Raw genomic sequence first — 20,276 nt, 5'->3', positions numbered from 1 at the left:
ATGCAATTTGCAGCAACATGGATGGAGCTGGAAGGGATCATGCTCAGTGAAATAAGCCAGAAAGAAAAAGAAAAATACTGGATGGTCTCACTCATAGCAGGAATCTAGAAAACCTAAATAAGGGACCAGGAAAAAGAATAACTATAAGAAAGAAAAAAATCAAAATCAGCAAACAACTATGAACCAGAGACATACTGTGGGGGAGGGGCGGGGAAAGAAGAGATTGGGGTTAAAATAAGGGGGTTGCAATTATATGGGGAATATAAAAATAAAATTTAAAAAAATAGTGCTATTAAAATAGTACCTACTTTGTAGCAGCTGAGGTTCAGAATTTCAATGAAATAAAATGTCTTACTTGCCAAAAAAAAAAAAAAAAAAAAGGAAGGTTTTTGGGAAGTGTTGAATGAGGATTGATGGGTTTTCAGAAGAGTTGGCATCACTTTAAGGAGGTTACTCAACTGAGATTGTTATTGACTACTTGGCATTCAGAGACATGTGTATTGGAATGAGTTCGATCTTGATTTTCCAGAGTTATGGGTTTTCACTGATAGGTTGGCTCGCAGTTGGCTTGCTCAAGCAAGATGCTGAAATTAGTTATGGTGACTATTTTTTCCATTTCTACATGGACAATCCATCTTTTCCTAGGACTGTGGCAATTTTTTGTTTCTTCAAGATGAGAATGAGTCTAGAATTCAGAAGTGAGATAGGGGTCATCAAATTATCAACTGGAGCTTTTTCAGGGAAATTCTTCAGAAAATAGGAGATGTTACTAAGAATAAGCATAACCCCAAGTAAGGGGCAGTTGAAACAAAGAAGATTAATAAGCCCAACAACAACCTATTCCCTACTATTTTCCAAGGAACCAAAACACACACACTAGTATTTCAATGGGCATAAGAGGACTCTCATGCCCTATAATAATGCATAACTGAGAGCAGTAGTCACAAAACTTTTTTGTAAATGATTAGATGGTACATATTAATACATATTAACATTTTGGGCTCTGAGACAATAGGTTTGGTCCCTCTCAAGCTATTCTACCACTGTTGTGGCCAAACACATTATGTGAACAGATGGATGTGACCAGATTTGGCCTAAGATTGCTCTTTTGGTCTATGGTGGCCAAATTTGACACAGACTATATAGCTTTGTGATTGTAAGCCAACAACAAATAATTTCAGTTGTATCTACTGTCAGTTATTCTAAAACTAAAATATCTGAACCCCTCTGACTAGTCAAGAGAAGGTACATATATAATTAATTACTGATTTCTAATGTATCCTGTCTAGTTGGACATCATTGGTTCTGGTCCAGGTTGGGATACTCATGTAACAACTGAGATGGGGCTAGAGCTAGGGTAAAGGTTGACTGAGTTTGGAGGAAAGAGTCTCCAGTGTCCCGTTTCCAGTGGGCCTCAGGTGCCTCATGTATTGTTTCCACTGCCTTTATTCCCATGATACCGACTACTCCCTGCTGCATGACCAGCAGTAATGTATTTGCAGGCTAATGGGTTCTGACAACTGCTCTTAATACTCCAGCTGAAGAGAGTGTGTCCTTTGAAAATTGGTAACTCTGCTAACTAACATTAGAAGACTTTGGAGCAATTTTTAGCTTTTTTTGGAGGCCTTTTAGCTTTCTTCTTCAAGTGTCCCTAGGTGAGAGTAATTAAATTATAGCATCAGAAGGGTCTGACCATTGGGTGCCCAGGGTCTTGCTGAAAATAGGACATCCCTTGACCTGCCTTTTCAGCAGTATCAGCATTTCTGGGAGTAGTCATGGTATTAGTATACCATAGTGGGCTATTCAGAGAAGCACTTTTAAAAATTCCTTTATTCTTCTTTGGGGAAAAACAACAAATTTATATGAACAAATTTTTTGACAATGGCTTGTATATCTTAATATTCTTTGTAAATCAGACTCAGGAATATATGCATGGCAACTGAGAACTTTCTGAAATTAATTGGACTCTAATATCAATATCAACTGCATGCACTTTAGGGTCAGAAAAAATACTATTACAGATTTATGGATTATAATTTCATATATATATGAAATATATATGTGTATATATTTGTGCATATATATATTCATTCCATGGAAAACACATATTTAAAATAAAGGAGAAACGTGTTTTGTTAATGGACGAGTTTGGTTTCTTTTTGCAAGTAAAATCTAGTCATCAACATGGATGAAATTGGAAGGGATTATGCTAAGTGAAATTAATCAGAAGGAAAAAGAAAAATATTGAATGGTTCACTTATAGGGAGAATATAGGGAAACTGAACAAAGAATCAGGAAAAAGACAAAGCTTGCAGGTAAACCAAATGTCTGAGGCATATAGCAAGGAAGGAGTAGTCAAAACAGAAGCTGGAGGAGCACAAGAGACTATCATGATGGTCAGGGGTGCCTCAGTGATGAGAGAATTATGGGTATAACACATGAGGGAAGAAATCAAATATTGTATAAAGATGAACAATGATGTAAAAAAATTAAAAAATAAAAACCTAGTCATCAGAGAGTACCTAAGGATAATTTGTTAGGCACAGTACTAATTTAATTTATAATGGTATATAAGAAGTTATGAAAATTAAGGTTAAAATTTCCCCCTTTATATAATGACATACAAAATTGAATATCTATATATAAATATATTAGATAAAGATATACATATATTTATTAGAAGTAGTAGCAAGAGGTGAGGTTTTGTGGTATTCTAATTTGTTCTAACATTGCTAGATGTTTTGGGATTCATCATGAAGATTTGTTTGGAAAGCAGAGCAATAAAATTTTGAAAAAGTTGGATAATGAGAGGGGACTATCTTTATCAGATATTTAAATGAATTATAAGATATAGTATTCAGATATTATGGAAATTGTATAAAACTAGGGGAAAAAACTGGGTCATGGCCATATTTACTGGTATAAACAGTAGAGAAGTGTAGTCTCTGGCTGAAAATCCATGTGCTTAAGCCACACTGAGGGGAAAAAGCTGTAATGTTATCAGAAAAAAGATTGCATGCTTGGGAGAGTTAGTAGCCTGAGCCATAGTAGTTTTATAGGAATAAAATCAGATCAGTTTAGATCCTCATCTATATTTCAAAATAAATCCTGAGTAGATATATAATAAAAACATGGCAAGCATCCAGAAAATATTATGGCTATTTTTATTATGATTTGCTAGGAGTGCTTTTTATGGATTGTATCATTCAATCTTTACAATGACCTTAATCAAAGAAATTTTAGTTGGCAAGACTCTAGTTGATAAATGGACAAAGAAAATATATCAAAGACTTCACGGAATAGAAAATACAGGTGACTAATGAGGATTTTTCATATCTTCAGTAATTTTTCTGATTAAGAGAAACATAAGGTTTTAAATGAAAAACAATTTTTACTTATGAAGACATATTTTACAAAATATTCAAATTTGGATAGGATGAATTATAGAATATAAACTGCCAGAGCCCATGTGTCAAGATCCTTAGAACGTGTTCATATTCTCAGTGATCCAGAAATTTCAGTTTTAGTAATTTTTACCAGAGAGTAAATAGGGTGAGGACAAAGCATTACTTACAATTTACACACACATACACTCACACACATCAGAAACCTTGTCAATTTCTGAAAGTGAAAGAATGACTAAGGAAAATGTTATATATGCAAAATGTAATATTACATACTTAAAACAAGTTAAAGTGGGTTATAGTGGTATTAAGAGCATAGGAGGATTGCAGTGATTATAATTTAAGTAAAAAAAAAAAATGGGACATAGGGCCTCCCTGGTGGCAAAAGGGGTTAAGCACACAGCGTTGTGAAGCTGTCTGCGGCCTCTGCAGCATGAGTTCAATCTGGCCTGCCAGGGAGTACCCACATGGTACAGCAGACCTCTCCTGCCTTGCCTGCTGCTCCCCTCAGCAGCGTCTTTCAGCTAGTGTGCCTGTTCTGCTCCCCACTCTGTCTCCGGAGGGTCCTTTCACACCCCCCCCACCCCGTACCTCTCACCTGTACCCCAGTTCTTGTATGCATAAATAAATAAATCTGTAAAAAATGGGACATAAAATTATTAAAAATAAGTTTTAAATTGTCTTTTAAAAAACATAGACTCAGGATTGGAAGTCGATATTTAAATGTTTCTGGGTGTCCTCTCTCACTCTCTTTCACTTCATCTTTGCTTCTATATTAGTACCTCTGTATTTATTAATCAAAAAAACTTTCATTTTTCCCTCTCTTCATTGGATTATTGAAAAGAGAAGGTACCATGTTTTTATCATTGCTGTACACTATGTAGCATAGTCTCTGGTAATAAATATGATTAGGTAATCTTAGGTTAGGTGGCCTTGTAGATGACCCACCATTAGGCTTCTGTTTTAACCATGGAATGACAATACTAACGTAATCAGAAATTAAACTCAGTTTTTAAAGTAACAGAATAAGGTATTTTTTTTTTTGTGATAGCTTTTTTTTAGTAATTGGCCTAGTTTTCTAACAAATGGATAGGAAGCAGAAGTGATAAAACATAGATAAGTTAGAATGAGAAGGAAATAACTGAACTAAGTTATGTCCATTCTCTCACCCCCATTCTCTGTATCTGGTCTTGGATTATGTTTTCTCTTTTGTGGAAGTAGGATCCTGGCAATGTTTTGTGTGTATGTATAGAAGTAAAATGTACATTGTCATGCCCAGTGGTTTGCATAACATGATTTGCTGTAGTGGCTTTGCTGTGAGTAGTGTTGATTGGCATAGTCACACAGGAATTCACACAGGAATATCAGACTTAGAGAGGTATTGAAATGGGAGCTCGCGATGGTTTTCCCTTCTCTTCCCATCTCCTCCCCTTAAATATCTAACTTTATCACATCTTTGTTATTACAGTAATTCAAGGCTTTCATATTTGGGTCAAGTGAAACTTAATATATAATTATAGTCAGGATTGTCTTAAGTGCCCCTGTTTAAAAAAAAAAAAACATTTGACAAATAAAAAGATTGAAAAATAAAAATGAGACAGTTTCCTTCTGGCTTAAATGAAATGGATATTTTTGTGTCAGTTCAAATATTTGAAAATGGTAAAACCTGTCAGATTTTTCTAATGATACACTGTATGTAGTAGGGAAATTATTTGAAGTTTAGTTTGAGGCTTATTTGCCCAACTGTGAATCATAGACATAGAATTAAGGATGTGTAGAGGTATGTTGTTTTATCTTTATCACTAGGATATTTGAATAAGATAATTCAAAAGCAATTAGAAGCCCTAACAGCTACATAAAACAGAGCATTTTCATTTAGAACAGTTCTGATAGAATAAAGGTAAAGGGAAGAAAATTTTGATCCAATTTAACTGACTTCGAGGGTATAAGAGAAATGAAAATGGGCATCCAAAAAGTAGGGAATATGCCTGCAAATTTAAGCTTTGATGAGTATGTGAATTTTTCTTTAAGATGAGTAGCAAAAAGAAAGTTTGTGATTCCACTTTCTGCACCGTTGATCCTGTTAATGAATCCCACCAGGTGATCCCTAGTTTCTGGAGCTGAAGAAATCTATCTGTGGCATCTAGCAAGTCAGTTTAAGGAAAAGATGTCAGTGACTTAAGTCCCAGGTCACATGACTCCCCCCACTTGCCAATACCAGACGCTCCGGATCAAATTTCAACTCCAGGCCGTCCTCCCAGCCATGTGGGTTTAGCCTAAAAAGAAGCAAAGCTGCACTTCCGAAATGTTAGGAGTTGCTCTTAGCTCACTTCAGGGCCTATAGATTGGGAGCTGCTTTTCAAATCAGAGCATATCCACTGAGTGGAACTGTAGTGTTTTGCTGTCATTTTGATGTTCTCATCTGGTTTTCATCAGATCTGCCAGCCACTTCTGCGAGAATGGGGGCGGGAGCTCTCGCCATCTGTGTGAGTACAGGCCGCTCTGTGAGCCTCTTGGGCCCGGGAGAGGCCTTTGCCCTCCCAGTTTTGATGAGAGTTTTGTATGACATTGTTTCCCCTCCTGGGAGGTGGGGAAAGATTTGTGACTTAAATTCCTATTTATTCAAATGGATATGAGGCAGTAATTTGGGTGGCAGTCAGCATTTTTGTCTGTCTTTCTTTACAAAAAAGGTGAGAGATCAACACTGAGTTTATTGTTAAGCAATTTGTTTAAGGAAAAGCACTCTCAAGTGTGTTCCCTTTTTTGTCCAAAAAGAGTTAAATATGAATGCTTATAGTTATTTAGAAAAATCCTGTGGCTAACACTGAGAAAGAATTAAAATAACCATTAATTTATTACCTCTGAGTATTTCTGTCATTTTTCTATTTCTTATTCTTGTTTTCACTTATTAATTCTGGAGCTTTGTTTCAGCCTGGCTGCCAAAAGTAGTTAAAATCTTAGTTGATTAGTATTTGTTAGTCTTTAATCAACTGCAGACATTTCTGGTTGTTATAATATGGAAACATCAATAAATAACACTGATATAGTAGCCTTGGGGAAATGTGTTTCGAGGACCAAAATTCATGAATTTCAAAAGCAATTCTATTGGTACTGTACATAACTATTTGAAATAACCAAGCATTGTCAATGATATAATTTACAGAATGCTGTATTTTAAACATTTGTTTCAATATATAGAAAATGCATAAATATATTTTACATATTTGTCTTTCAAGTTGGCATTTATTTAAGGGGCTATTTAGTTTGTCCCTAAATGTACTAAATGAGAAATACCTTATTCTCTATTATCACTTTATTTGCTCACTTGTGTCTCATCATATTCTACACACTTTTGTCTCATCACCTCATCCCCCACACACTACATTTCGTTTATTTTAAACGCCTTTCCCCCAGCTACCCCATCAGAAAGAGCTGCAATTTGTTGTAGGTTGTGATGGCATCCTAAAGTACCCAGAAATATCTGGGCAATTTTTGACGCTTAGGACCCAGATGGTCAGCAGATGGTGTACCAGCCCCACAGATTGAATTTTCTTCATAAAACTGCAGGGTGACTCCCTCATTTCTATGCTTGGAACTTTTCAGCATCCTGTGTGCCAGTCTGCCTGTTTTTGGTTTTTCCTTTAGCACTGAGGTTTGTAGCATCCAGCTGGTTATTTTTTTATCACTCTAAAAAGTTTCCTTCAGAATCTGATTTTTCATGTAAAATACTGAAATAACTTTATTTTATAACAGACATGGGTCTTCCAATTTTATAAAAATATTTTGGAACTGGAAATGTTTAGAATGAGTCAGTGGATAGACCTATTTGTCATGAAATTTACTGTTCTCTCTGATTAGGTCCTTATTTCTTGTCCTTAATGTATACAGTGATCTCTATCTTGACTGTAACTCAGACTCACTCATGTATGAAACTTTGTATGTTTCCTTAATTTTATATCCAAAGCATGTACAAAATTTCACTTAAGATTGGTATATAAATCACACCATTTAAGAGATTATTCATTCTGGGATATATGAGTAATTGATCTGGTATGTAATCTCTTGTGTGTAGGTTTTAATTCTCAATTATTCTGGCCCTTCAACTTCAGGATGGTATTTGATTGTGCGTGTCCCAGTTTTACTGTAAGAGGAAAATATCTCACTTTTAGAAATTGTAGCATGTATTCGTGCAAAAAAGATAGCTGTTGGAGACAAAGCTTTATTTCTATGTGGTAGCAGAAAAGTCAGAATTAAGCCACATGTAATACGTGCATATGACCTGATACAGTTTTCAGGTGGGGACTTTGCTACTTAGACATAACTTATGTGCCGCAACTGCTCCAATATCTTGCTACTGAATTTAGTCATTCTTCAGATAAAATAAGAACAGGAGATATTTGTACAGTTGTGTGTCTTTATGAATTCTTGAAGAGAGACAGACTGGTTCAAAAATAACCAGTTCCAACACTCATTGACTAAGCAACTTTCTCTTCCTCATTCCTTTTCTCTTTTCCTTATTGATAGTGCTGTTAGTAAAATAATTGTGGACTCACAAATGTCTTTACATTGCTACTCATATGTAAGTATGGTGAAGAAGATAGAGCTTCTTTATCATAACATCTACTTTTCCTCAGTAAATCACTAGCAGGCAGAACTGGAAACTGTACTCGTTAATGTCATCTTAACGTGCTAGTTTTAAATGTTATTTTGGATAAATCAAATTTTCAGATGAGTCATGGTCCTTTGAGATTCCCTGCCCTCCTGCAGTTCTTTCCAGGTGGCATGGGGTGTTTTGGGCTGAGAGGGAGATTGCATAATCCAATGGAAGAAGAGAGAGAACCTAGAATTCTTGTGTGTATTAATGTTGTGTTCTGGTATTCTGGATGTTCTGAAATGTGGGTAAGTTCAGTCATAAGATCTATGACTGGTGAATTTGTGTATCAGTGCTTTTGGTTTCATCAGAGCCTATTTGTCTATCCTTCCTGATTTAGCCTCAACTCTTGCTGGTGCTGGCAGTTATTCAAAGCGTATTCCAAGTTTTGTAGCCACTGTCCCTAACTTGGACACACACCTCCATTCTTATAGCCTTCTTACCACTGGGGACTAAAAACTGACTCATACATTTCCTAGGATGTAGACAGGAGCTCATCGTCATAAAATAGAAAACTTACAGACACAATTAAGCTAATCTAGATACAGTTGATTATGATATCAACTTAAATCACAGCACAAAGAAAGGGGAAAAGATGGGGTAAGTTTATCGACTTAGAGTTTAAGTGGGATAGAAGTGTAACAGGGTGGTCCCCAGGAAAGGGGGAGGTTTCAGGTTCCCTGCCCCACCCTAGGAAAGGTGGAGCTGAGCAGGAAGAGGAGAAGCTGCAGAAGAGACTGAGGAAGGAGAGCCAGGAGACCTGGAGGAGGCGATAGGCAGGTTTGCGGGGTTTGGGCTGCCCCTTTCCCTGTCCTATAACAGAAGGACCATATCTGTGGCTCTGTGATATGAACATACCTGGTGTTCATCTCATCTGTCCTATCTCTTGTCTTCTCTGGTACATCAGCCTTCCCTGATCATGGTGTGTTTTGAGCAGTAGGATTGACTGTGAGCAGAAGGGAATGTATCGGACACAGGTTGCTTTGTCATCCAGGACAAGTGTGCCGAGATTTAGTTGTAACTTGCTAATACACTACTGAAAACTTAATGGAACTTTATCTGCATATCTCAGACAGAGAGCACACAACACCTGGAAGTATCGAATCAATGGGTGACTATTTTAAGACATTGATTATTTGGTGTCTCATAAATGTTGGTTGCTTTATTGGTACCTAATATCAATTAATTAAATGAATTAGTAGTTCTCCCATTTTTCAATTATCTAGTAAAATATGTCTACCAAGCTACCTCCTTACATATTATCAATACTTAGTTGTATTTATTCTCCATTTTCTTTGTTATCCTCTTATCCTCAATTTAAGTGAACTGAATTATTTATTTATGCATATAAGAACAGGGGTACAGCCAGAGGTGCAAGGGGTGGGAGGATTCACCAGAGACAGAGCGGGGAACAGAACAGGCAGATCCACTGAAATACACTGCTGAGGGGAGCAGCGGGCGAGATAGGAGAAGTCTGCTGTGCCATGTGGGTAGCTCCCTGGCCAGCCTGGATCAAACTCATGCTGCAGAGGCTGCACAAAGCTTCACAGTGCTGTGCTTAACCCCTTGCACCACCAGGGAGGCCCTGAACTGAATTTTCTTAATGGAACAAAGAAAACATAATGAGACAGTTTCATCTCTTGATAAGTATAAAGATTCTGTGTTACCTTAGCTGGTCAGTGCTCCATCAACAAAAGAAAGAGAAGGCTGAATGAATGCTCAGGGGTTGGCATGGAATCAGAGTTATAGAAGATACTTTTGCAGTTTTCTGGGGTTACTGAGTCATTGTGTAATTCCCAGAATTTGTAACTGCAATTATACTTTTTCATTTGTTAGACTGTTGGAAATTCAACACATGCATACCTTTCCCCCACCTTGTGCTTTATTCAGCAGTACTTTCTTTACATGAATGATTAGCCAAAAAAGAAGGCAGGATTCTATAATCCTAGCAGTAAAGCTTAGGTCCTTAGGAGGCTAACATTTTACTTCATAAATGAAGTCCTATTAACTGCCAAGATTTTTTAAATAAAGGGCTCATTGTAGGAAAAATGTAAAGAGTAGCAATGGAAAAGATAGGCTGGAAGGAAAACAGTTATCCAGAGAAGTTTTATGTAAACATCTTATAATGATTACTTTTGGTGTTAATTTCCAGAGATTCCTTTAAAGTTTAAGAAACAATGCTAGTTTAAATGTAAATAAATGTTTGTTTCCGAGGTTTACACTGTACAATAATCATGTAGGCCTGCAACTACTTATTTGTAGCTTTAATTTTAAGCACATTTGATTTTTCTGAAGCTATACTTTTAGATTGTTAATTTTTCCAAGGTAAAATGTTTAACTCTGTATTTGATCTTTAACTTTAAATACACATTTGTCACTTAAAAACATACTTATTTTATTTTTTTTCTATATACACATATATATAGTCATGTATTTAAATACGTACATTTTTAAGTATGTACAATCAATATCATGCTATAGATCTCAATGTATACTTTTTTTTTTAATTAATAAATTTTATTTTTATATTCCCCATACATATTACTCAGCATTCAAAAAAGATAAACACATGCAATTTGCAGCAACATGGATGACGCTGGAAGGGATCATGCTCAGTGAAATAAGCCAAAAAGAAAAAGAAAAATACCGGATGGTCTCACTCATAGCAGGGATCTAGAAAACTTAAATAAGGGACCAGGAAAATGAATAACTATAAGAAAGTGAAAATCAAAATCAACAAAAACAATGGGGGGATTGCAAAAACATACTTATTTTAAATTTACATTCTGTTAAACTGTTGAGAAACAATGGCAAGAGTATTTTCAGATTTGATTCATAGTAACTTCTGTTTAAATTCTCCTTAGCTCTATGAAAATAGTCATCAATGATGAATGAAACGTTCAACATAAGTAACATTAAAAACTGTTTCCCTTTTCCCCAAATAAAAGTTTCTAATCACAGGAATGTTTCCGTTCTTTGCTTTTTTAAAGAGTAAACACTTAAAAGTGAGGTTCCCCTCTTTCATGCATTTATAATGAAGAATGAGGATTGTTTCTAAAAGCAGATTAATTTCAGTATATTCTTTCTACTGATATATGCTACAGTGTTTTATTTTGACAGAGTACTACTTGATGACCTTTTTTCCCATACTTTTTAGGTCTTTTGAGGTATAATTTATAGGACATAAAATATACTCATCAAGCGTACAATTTATTGGGGTTTTTTTTTGGTAAATTTACCAATTGTGAAGTCACTGCTAACTATTTCTAAAACATTCCATCACTTCAGTAAGATCACTTGTGCCAGGTTAGTTACCCTTCCAAGCTCAACCTCTCCTCAAACCTTTCCACACATACTCCTTAGACAAAATCTAATGTTTTTTGGCATTTGTCTTTTCTGGATATTTCTTTCATGAACATGTATTACATGAAATCATATAATACATGTCCTCTTGTGACTGGTCTCTTTACTAACATACTATTTTTGAAGTTCATACTTGTTTGTATTATATATCAGGTTTTTTGTTTTAATACTGTAGCTCATCTACTGTTAAATCAGTGGAAGATTTATCATCCATATTGTAGCATATATCAGTTTTCATTTTAATTCCAAATAATAATCTGTTATACAATGTATCACCTGTTTATCCATCCACTAGTTGATAGACATTTAGGTTATTTCCAACTTGAGGTATTATGAATAATCCTGCTATGAACATTTCTAAGCAAGTTTTTGTGTAGACATGTATTTTTATTCTCTTGATTAGAAGTTCTGGAGAATTTATGAATACATGTTCAATGTTTTAAGAAATTGCCAAATTGTTCTCCATCTATTACACTATTTTACATTCCCATTATCAATGTATGAGACTTGCAGTGTGACCAGCATATGTATGGAATTGTCAAACCAGTTTTGTTTTTAATTATACAATGTACTGAATTTGTGGTATAATCCCAGTTTAATCTTGGTTGCCTTAATTATTTTATTTTATATTTTTTTTGGTTATTATTGTTGTAACATTGTATTGTAACATACAAATTTCAGGTGTGCATATTGAAAAATCAATGTGTATTTAACACATCAGGTTCACCACTAAAAGTCAATTCTATCCTTCACCAGACTATTTTTCCTCTTGTATCAATTTACTCACCTTCTTTTCCCCTTTCCTTTTGGTAACCACTGATGGTTTTATAATCCAAAATTTATTTTTGTTTTATTTAGTTCACCAGTTCTTTTTCTATTTATACTATATATGAGTGAGATCACACTATTTCTCTTTCTCCACTGACTTATTTCTCTAAGTGGAATGCCCTCTACTTCCATCCATGTTTTAAATGCAGGATTTCATCTTTTTTTAAAAAAAGTTGAATAGTATTCCACTGTGTACATACAGCAAATCTTCATCCATTCATCATTCGCTGGGCACTGAGGTTTTCTCTGGTTCTTGCTATTGTAAATAGTGCTGCAAATAACATGGTGGTGCATTTATCACTTCATTGAAGTGATTTTGTAGACTTCTGATGAATACTTAGAAGTGGGATAACTGGATCATAGGGAATTTCTATTTTTAATTTCTTGAGGAATCTCCATATTGCTTTTTCTAATGGCTGAACTAGTTTACACTCCCACATTTCATTCCTTTAGATGCCAAATAATTCTATTATATGACGTACCACTTTTATCAATTCACTAATTGATAGAAAGTTAGGTTGCTTCCAATTTGGGCTGTTAAACAATGTATAAGGGTTCCCTTCTCTCCTACTCTGGTTTCTTGTCTTTTGGCTAATAGCCATTCTCACGGGTGAAGTGATAGCCTCATTATTGTCTTGATGTACATTTCCCTAATAATAAACAATGATAAATATTTTTTAGTGTGTCTATTGGCAATCAGTATATCTTCTTTAGAGAAGTGTCTATTCAAACCCCTGCCCATTTTTCAATTGGGTTGTTTGCTTTTTTGTTGAATTTTAGGATTTCAATCTTTATAAACTTAATGAGACTTGTTTTATGTCCTAACTTATGATCTATCATTTTGAATTTTTCCTGAGTCTTTGAAAAGATTGTGTATTCTGTTGTTCTTGGGTCAATATTCTGTAAATACCTGTTAGGTTAATTTCATCTAATTTGCTATTTAGGACTATTGGTGATTTTTTGTGTGGATGACCTCGCCATTGCTATAAATGGGTACTAGGTTCCCCTACTATTGTATTACTGTAGTATATTTTGGTGCTGCTTTGTTTGGTGCATATATGGATAATTATTATGTCTTCCTGTTGTATTGATCCTTTTGTCATTATATAATATCCATCTTTGTCTCTTGCTATTGTTTTTGGCTAGAAGTCTTAATTTACCTAATATAATATGACAGTTCTTGCCTTTGAAATTATTCCACTGACTTAGAGTGTTAGTTATCATTCCTTCACTTAAATTCTATATCTTTATAGTTTATGTGAGTCTCCTATAAACAACTTATAGTTGGGCTTGCTTTTTAATTCATTTAGCCCCTCTGTGCCTTTTGATTGGTGAGTTCAACCCATTTACATTAAGGCTGATTATTGGTCTGTCAGGGTTGCTATTGCCATTTTGTCTTTAATCCAAGCCCTTTTCATTTTTTATTAACTTTCTTATTTTAAGTGTAGATAGAACTCTTTTCAACATTTCTTGTAGTGGAGGTCTGTTACTGCCAAACTCCATCTTTTGTTTGTCTGTGAAGGTCTTTCTTTTCCCCTCATGTTTGAGGGGAGAGTATTCTCATGTTGAAAGAGAGCATTGCAGAATATAGTATTCTTGATTGGTAGATCTGATCTTTGAGTATGTTGATGATGTCACTCTATTCTATCCTGCACTGTAGAGTTTCTGTTCAGAAGTATGATGTGATGGGATGGTTTGGGAGTACCTTTACTGGTTTTGTGCTTTTCCCCTTGACTGTGTTCAATAGTCTTTCTACATCTTGAACTCTTCATGTTTATACTACTGTATGTCTCAGTGTAGGTCCCTTTGCGTATACAGGTATCCTCTTAGCTTATTGGACTTGTAAATTCAGTTCCTGCTCAAGGTCTAGGAAGTATCCTCATTGTATAAGCTTTCTATCTTTCTCTCCTTTTTCTGGGACAATCCATTATCTTTTGTTACCTTTTCTAATGGACTCATATAGTTCTGGCAGTGTGTGTTCATTTTTTTTCTTATTTCTCTATTCTTCCACTTAAATCATTTGTAATTTATTATCTTTGAGCTCACTTATTCTTTCTCCATTTGATTTATTTTCCTTTCAAGGCTTCTTCACATCTCTTGATCTCATTTATTGAGTTTTTCATGTCCTAGATGTGTAATTTTCTTGTTTAAGATTTGATTTCTCCTTCTGATTAATTTTCTCTTTGTGTTCATTAATTTTTCTGAGTTTTTTTTTGTTTTTTTTGTTTTTGTACCTCTGGTTTACTTTTCTGATGGTACCTCTGGTTAACTTTTCTGAATTCTCTTGTGTCATTTTGACTTATCTTTTTGAATTTTCTTCTCATTAAGTTTCTTTATTATAGCAATTTTGAACTCTATAATAGGAAGATATATTCCCCTGTGTCTTTGTAATTGGATTCTGGAGAGTTTTTCTTTCTTCAAGATATCAAGTTTCCTTATGTTATTTTTTGCTCATTTTGCTACTTTAAATTTCTTTTTTTTTTTAATTTGGTTCAGCAACATGGAGAGTTTAACTACTTTTACTTTTACAGCAGGTGATGCTTTGATTTGATTTGATTTTCTTTGCCCAACACTGGCTTTTGCACAAGGCCTGCATTTGCAGTTGCTGTGTCAGCAGGAGGGGTCCAGTCACTGTTGGGAATATGCTGGGAGAGGGACTGGCTTGTGTTTGTGGTATCATCAATATCTCCTCTCTCTGTGGTTCCAGACCTGAGAGTTGGCAACTTTTACACAGTTAGTGCACTCCAGGGGGTCAGAAAGTCTTGAGTGGTGGAGGAGAAAGTGTAGTCCACAGCACCTTTCTGTCCTCCTTACTGGGGTCCTGACCTGTGTTGACCAACAAAGCTCATTCATATGAGCTTCACCTGGATCAAGAGCATGTGTTTTCACACCCTCTCTGCTCTTATCACCATCATGGATAGTTTGGCTGTTTGTATTCCCCATCCTAGACTCAGACTCTAAGTGTTTCTTTCCACCCACCTTCTGTTGATTGAATTGTCCACCTCTACTGTTTTCCTTCTGGTGAAGTCTGTGTTGTTTTCTGAGTTGTAAGTGTACCCACCTTGAGTTGCAGGACTCTCTTGGTGTCCTATCCCTCTGGTTAATTGTAAGTTGCTGTTCTTGGGAGAGAAGCTCTCTGTTGCTATACTGGTAACATCCTCTATTTCAATTTCTTAATGATTTATGTTGATCATATTTTCATATGCATAATAGATATTTTACTTCCATTTCTATGTCGTCTTTGGTTAAGTATCTGTTCTTATCTTTGTTCATTTCTTTATTGTATCATGGGTTCTTAATAACTTGTAGTTCTTTTTATATGTACTAAACATAAGTCCTTTATCAAATATATATCCCATTAGATATTGGGTTTTTTCCCCTATCTTCCAATTCAGCCAAAAGCTGTTAATTTTCACTGCTGATTCCTGTGTTAGCATTATTTTGCCACTCGGCCTGACCTTAGTGGGGTTGAGGAGGAGGTCGGAGAGAAGGGAGAAGACCCAGAAATGGTTGCTATGTAGTATAGTTCTACATGATGTAAACAAGTTGCTTGATTTGCAATCACTTCAAAATCTGAGGTTAATTGCATCTCTTACTTATAAACTTTGTGAGCTATAATGTCAAGATTGCTTGTTTACACTGCTTGTTAAGAGGATTTACAACATGCTGTCTGTTTTCTAATAGGAAAAGGGCTATTAGTGGAGAGAAATAAATTCAAGGTTTTAAACTCACGTATGGAAAGAATGAATGAGAAAACCTTGAGAAATTTTAACAAAAACTTGAGGGATTCTTATATACAAACTATTACATTTTTTAACATTTAATTTATAAAAGAAAGTTCATATATTTTGACCTCCTTTACCCATTTTGCCCTCCTTTTCCAGTATTTAGACTTGTATACAGATAATATTTAATAGGACACATGCTTTTGACCCTCTTTATCCATTTTAAACAAGATTATTTTATCTTTAGTCATTCAAAAGTCACACTTACATATTTTATTTAGTAAGAGATATATGGATTATTAGACTATCAGACTACCTACCAACCAAACATGTCTTAACCATGGTGTCTACTTCAATAGCAACTTTTTTCATACATATAGCTTGAATACAGAAACGGTTAAATATCCATTTTGTTTTGAGAAATTAGAATAATTCCCTAGAAGAAAGTTAGTGATGAGGATAGGGACTGTTCTTATTCCTATGTACATGAAATCATTTCAACTTCATATGTTTCTATAAGATAAAAACTCAGGCTTTAAACCAACCTCACATCTGACCATAGATGTGAGATATCCAGGAGGGGAGGGGGAGAGGGGACGAGAAGGGGAAGGAAGATCCAAGGCTGGGAGGAGAGAGCACAGTGGACTATGATGCATACTTTGGTGGTGGGAAAACTATGGTAACCACACCTGAGGGGAGAAATCCTGTATTGAGAAAAAGCAAACAAGGATATAAAATGAAGATATGTGATTAATTTTAAAGAAAAGATTAAAAACTCTGACTATCCCCATTTCATATATGGGGAAACTGAGAAACAGGGAAGTTAAATGAGCTATCCAAGATTCACAGCTTATTAGATTAGAATGGGATTCAAAACAGGGAGTCTGGTTCCACAGTCTATGCATAAAACTCTGAACTTTAAGAAAATAATATAAAAGTAAAATAAAACTTGTTTAATTTAATCTCATATTGTTAGCTGGCTTTAATGTACATTTGAAACATTTCAAGTTTCATTGTTACTGGCTATATTTTAGGTGCTTACTGGTTGACTAGAAGTTTCAGTCTCCTCAACTGAAGTAAATTGATGTTTTTACGCTGGCAATCAAAACTTATTAGCTGTTACAAATTTGACTTAGTAATTTCATTGTTGACAGAGATTATAATTCTTGCCCATAGTACTGCTCTAATGTAACTGACACTATGCCTTATTCTATAATACTAATAGATAATAAGTCTATATTGTAATGTTACATTTGCTGAAGTTTTTCATTTCATTGAAATGCAAAAAATTCAGTGAAAGTTGATCTGAGTCTATAGACTCTAAAGATTTAAAATCAAATTGCAATTACAGGCTTCCTACTCAAAGCCAAGAATGTAGAGTTAAATTTGTTTGTCTTGGATCACATATAACATTTTTTAAAGTTTTGTTACTATAATTTTGCCATACTGTACTATAACATTATATATAACTGTAAATTAAGGAGTGAATCACGGGCTTAAGAGTAGCATGAAGCCATCTCTTACCACTTCTGTGACTTTTGCCAAATTACTTAAATCTTGCCTTTGTTTCCTTAGTTCTAAACCAGAGAAATCTAATACTTTCAGATTGTAACACTACATGAACTTGTACTTAAATACAAATACAAGACTCCTTGAGCTTGCTCTTTGGTAAGATGCTAGTTGCTATGTTCATTCTCAAAAAGTGAAAATTTTCTCTGAGCCACCACCTGTTTCCCAAATAAATTATATTTTGCCATCTTTTCCTTGTTTAGACTTAGAGATATATAGTGTTTATGTTGGATACATGCTTTAAAAAGAAAATTGTTTAGCTATGTTAGACCATATTAAAATTTATCTTTTTTAAACTTCCTTGAGGTATACATTTCTGTAAAAAGGAAATAAATTTGCATAAGCTTTATATTGTGATAATTTGAATTACTTGAATATGTTAAATTTCTATTATATACAGTCTTGCTGAAAAATTTTAAATCAAGACTACCTGAAATATTACTGTTTCAGAGAGAGAGAGCATTTTGAACCTCAGTGGGAATTGACTTGATTTATGTGCCAAGATATTACTGAGATGTTCACAAATGTAATCAAATCATAGAACGAAGTGTTCACTCTATATTTATATATTTTCCCCTACATTCCAATGTAAGCTATCTTAAAATGACTATAGATTAATTTTCATCTTACAAAACATCTTATTGTTTCAGGATGAGCATGGGGTTTCAGCATTCTTAGAAATGTTTTATTTTCCTGTTAACCAGGTACTTCTGAGTCACACCCCTGGTTGCTGTAGTAATATATCTTAGATACTGCACTGTATTGCTCCCTCTCTTAGCTACAGATAAGTTATGGTTTCAGATTTCTCGTTATTTTTCACTCCTTTGAACCATTCTATCAGTGTGCATCGGTCCTGAACAGCACATGAGAGAAGTTAAGAGATTGTGATTTGAATTGAAGGAAAAATAAGTGAAGCCCACTCCTTATATATCTTCAAACATTTGCATTTTTATTCAGGTGTTTCTGTTGTAACCATGCAACCTCCTGTGGTAAATATGACTGACTGCTCTTTTTTCTTAAACTCTTTTAAGCAAAGTAAAGCAGCAGTTCGGCTGAAAGAAGACATGAAAAAGATAGTGGCAGTGCCACTAGATGAGCAGAGGAGTCTTACCTGTAAAAGGTTCTTTGGAGTCAGTCTGCAAGACCTTCACCAGCAGGGACTCACTGAGAATGGCGTTCCAACTGTAGTGGGGAACATAGTGGAGTACTTGACAAGACATGGTAAGCCAATGCATCTTTTAATTTGTTGTTAACAGTTCTTCCATACAAAAGAATTTTTGTATGAATTGCTTCATAATTTGCTTCATAAATCTAAAATACCTTAATTAGATTGTCCTGTGTAACATACACAGGACATTAATATCATCATATTCAATTTACCATGAAGCAATCACTTTCATTAGTGAGGTTTTCTAGTTTGAAATGATTCCTATCTTTAAGTGCTAAAATACACTATTCTAATGTTAATAGTGTGTTCTCTTGATTCATTAAATTCTAACTGGTGGTTCATAATATATAATGTCCTAAAACACTTTTCCGATAGCTCTTTCATCTGGGGCCAATCATGTACTTATTGGATGTCTTGATTTCCTTTAAGTACAGTAGGGAAGTACCCCCCAAAATTTGATAGATAGCCTCCTTGATTGGGGTCTCATTTACTTTGAGTGATAAAATTAAGCATGTAAAATGAACTATAGACTAATAATATATTGCATGATAAAAAGATAAATTTTAATCTCTTCATTATTGAGAGCTATGTTCTTTATGCCTTTTTTTTTTACTTTATTTAAAATAGAACTTTAAAATCTAGATTATTTGAGACAGTGCTTCCTTGTGCCCAACACTCATACTTTTCAAACTCGGCAGTATGATAGGAGAGCATTAAGTTGCTATAATAAGCTCCAACAGACTATTCAGGATTTGGGAGAGAGATATTCTGAGAGAAAAATTTAGAATGCCCATCATTTCCTATATAAAAATAGTATCTATATACTTAAACAAGACTGAAAAACTCATTACAGTACAGAATATAACATTTGGAAATTTTTAAAGGTAAATCTTGATGCTTCAAGAAAATTCTGTACTTTTGCATTTTGTTTTAGCCCCTTGTCTCCCCACAAGTCTATTCCCACTGCAAGAAGAATCCTCCATTGGAAATAATAAGAGGTACAGTGTATCTGTTCCTCTATGGAAGTATTTAACAGACAATTTAGACCTCAGAAGGTCAGATGTCTTGTTAATTAAAAAAATATATATCTATTTGCTCTGGTTACTAGGTGTGTAGATGGTAAACTGGTATTTTGTTCTAAAAATTGAAGCCTTGCATTCTTATCTCCTAGGAATTATTATTTTTTAGAGGAAATAACCTTTAGAAGGGTGAGATTCTTGGAAAATATCTGTTTTTTCAGATCCTTTAAACAGACACAAAAAGTATTAATACATACTATGATATGGAAGAAATATGGAACCTTGATCTACAAAATCTTGAGGTTATTAGAGCTTTGACAGGACTCATTTACACAGTTGATATTAAGTAAAACTCTATCTTACTAATTTGGATACAAATGGATCTCTTGGTAATTCATTTAACCTGTTCAATAGACTTGTTTGGTATTATGCACTTGGATGTCAGAGTGTAACCACCTAATGTAATATTTTTATCTTTCCCCCAATAATGATAGAATAATAGCCTCTTGAGTTTATTCTCTATGTAAAATCATTTATATTTTAATTTAT

At 34.6% G+C, this 20,276-nt stretch overlaps 1 protein-coding gene across 6 annotated transcripts in view; it reads left to right on the top strand.

Annotated features, from left to right (window-relative positions):
- The window catches only part of FAM13A (family with sequence similarity 13 member A), a 269,649-nt gene that overhangs the window by 11,888 nt on the left and 237,485 nt on the right, over nt 1-20,276 (top strand). For 3 of the 6 annotated variants that reach the window (XM_054688131.1, XM_054688134.1, XM_037529823.2), the window contains exons 1-2: nt 5,665-5,890; nt 18,572-18,761. In XM_054688131.1, coding sequence (XP_054544106.1) covers nt 5,864-5,890; nt 18,572-18,761 — 217 coding nt within the window. In that variant the 5' untranslated portion in view covers nt 5,665-5,863. Of the gene's footprint in view, nt 1-5,664; nt 5,891-18,571; nt 18,762-20,276 lie in introns of those variants that run through there. The other 3 variants (XM_054688133.1, XM_054688132.1, XM_054688135.1) reach the window with 2 other exon arrangements.

This window comes from Talpa occidentalis, unplaced genomic scaffold (assembly GCF_014898055.3).
Source record: "Talpa occidentalis isolate TD23 unplaced genomic scaffold, MPIMG_talOcc4v2.1 talOcc4.6, whole genome shotgun sequence".
In the NCBI taxonomy this organism is placed as follows: Eukaryota; Metazoa; Chordata; class Mammalia; order Eulipotyphla; family Talpidae; genus Talpa; species Talpa occidentalis.
The sequence above is the reverse complement of the archived record's forward strand: the minus strand, read 5'-3'. Positions and strand labels throughout refer to the sequence as shown.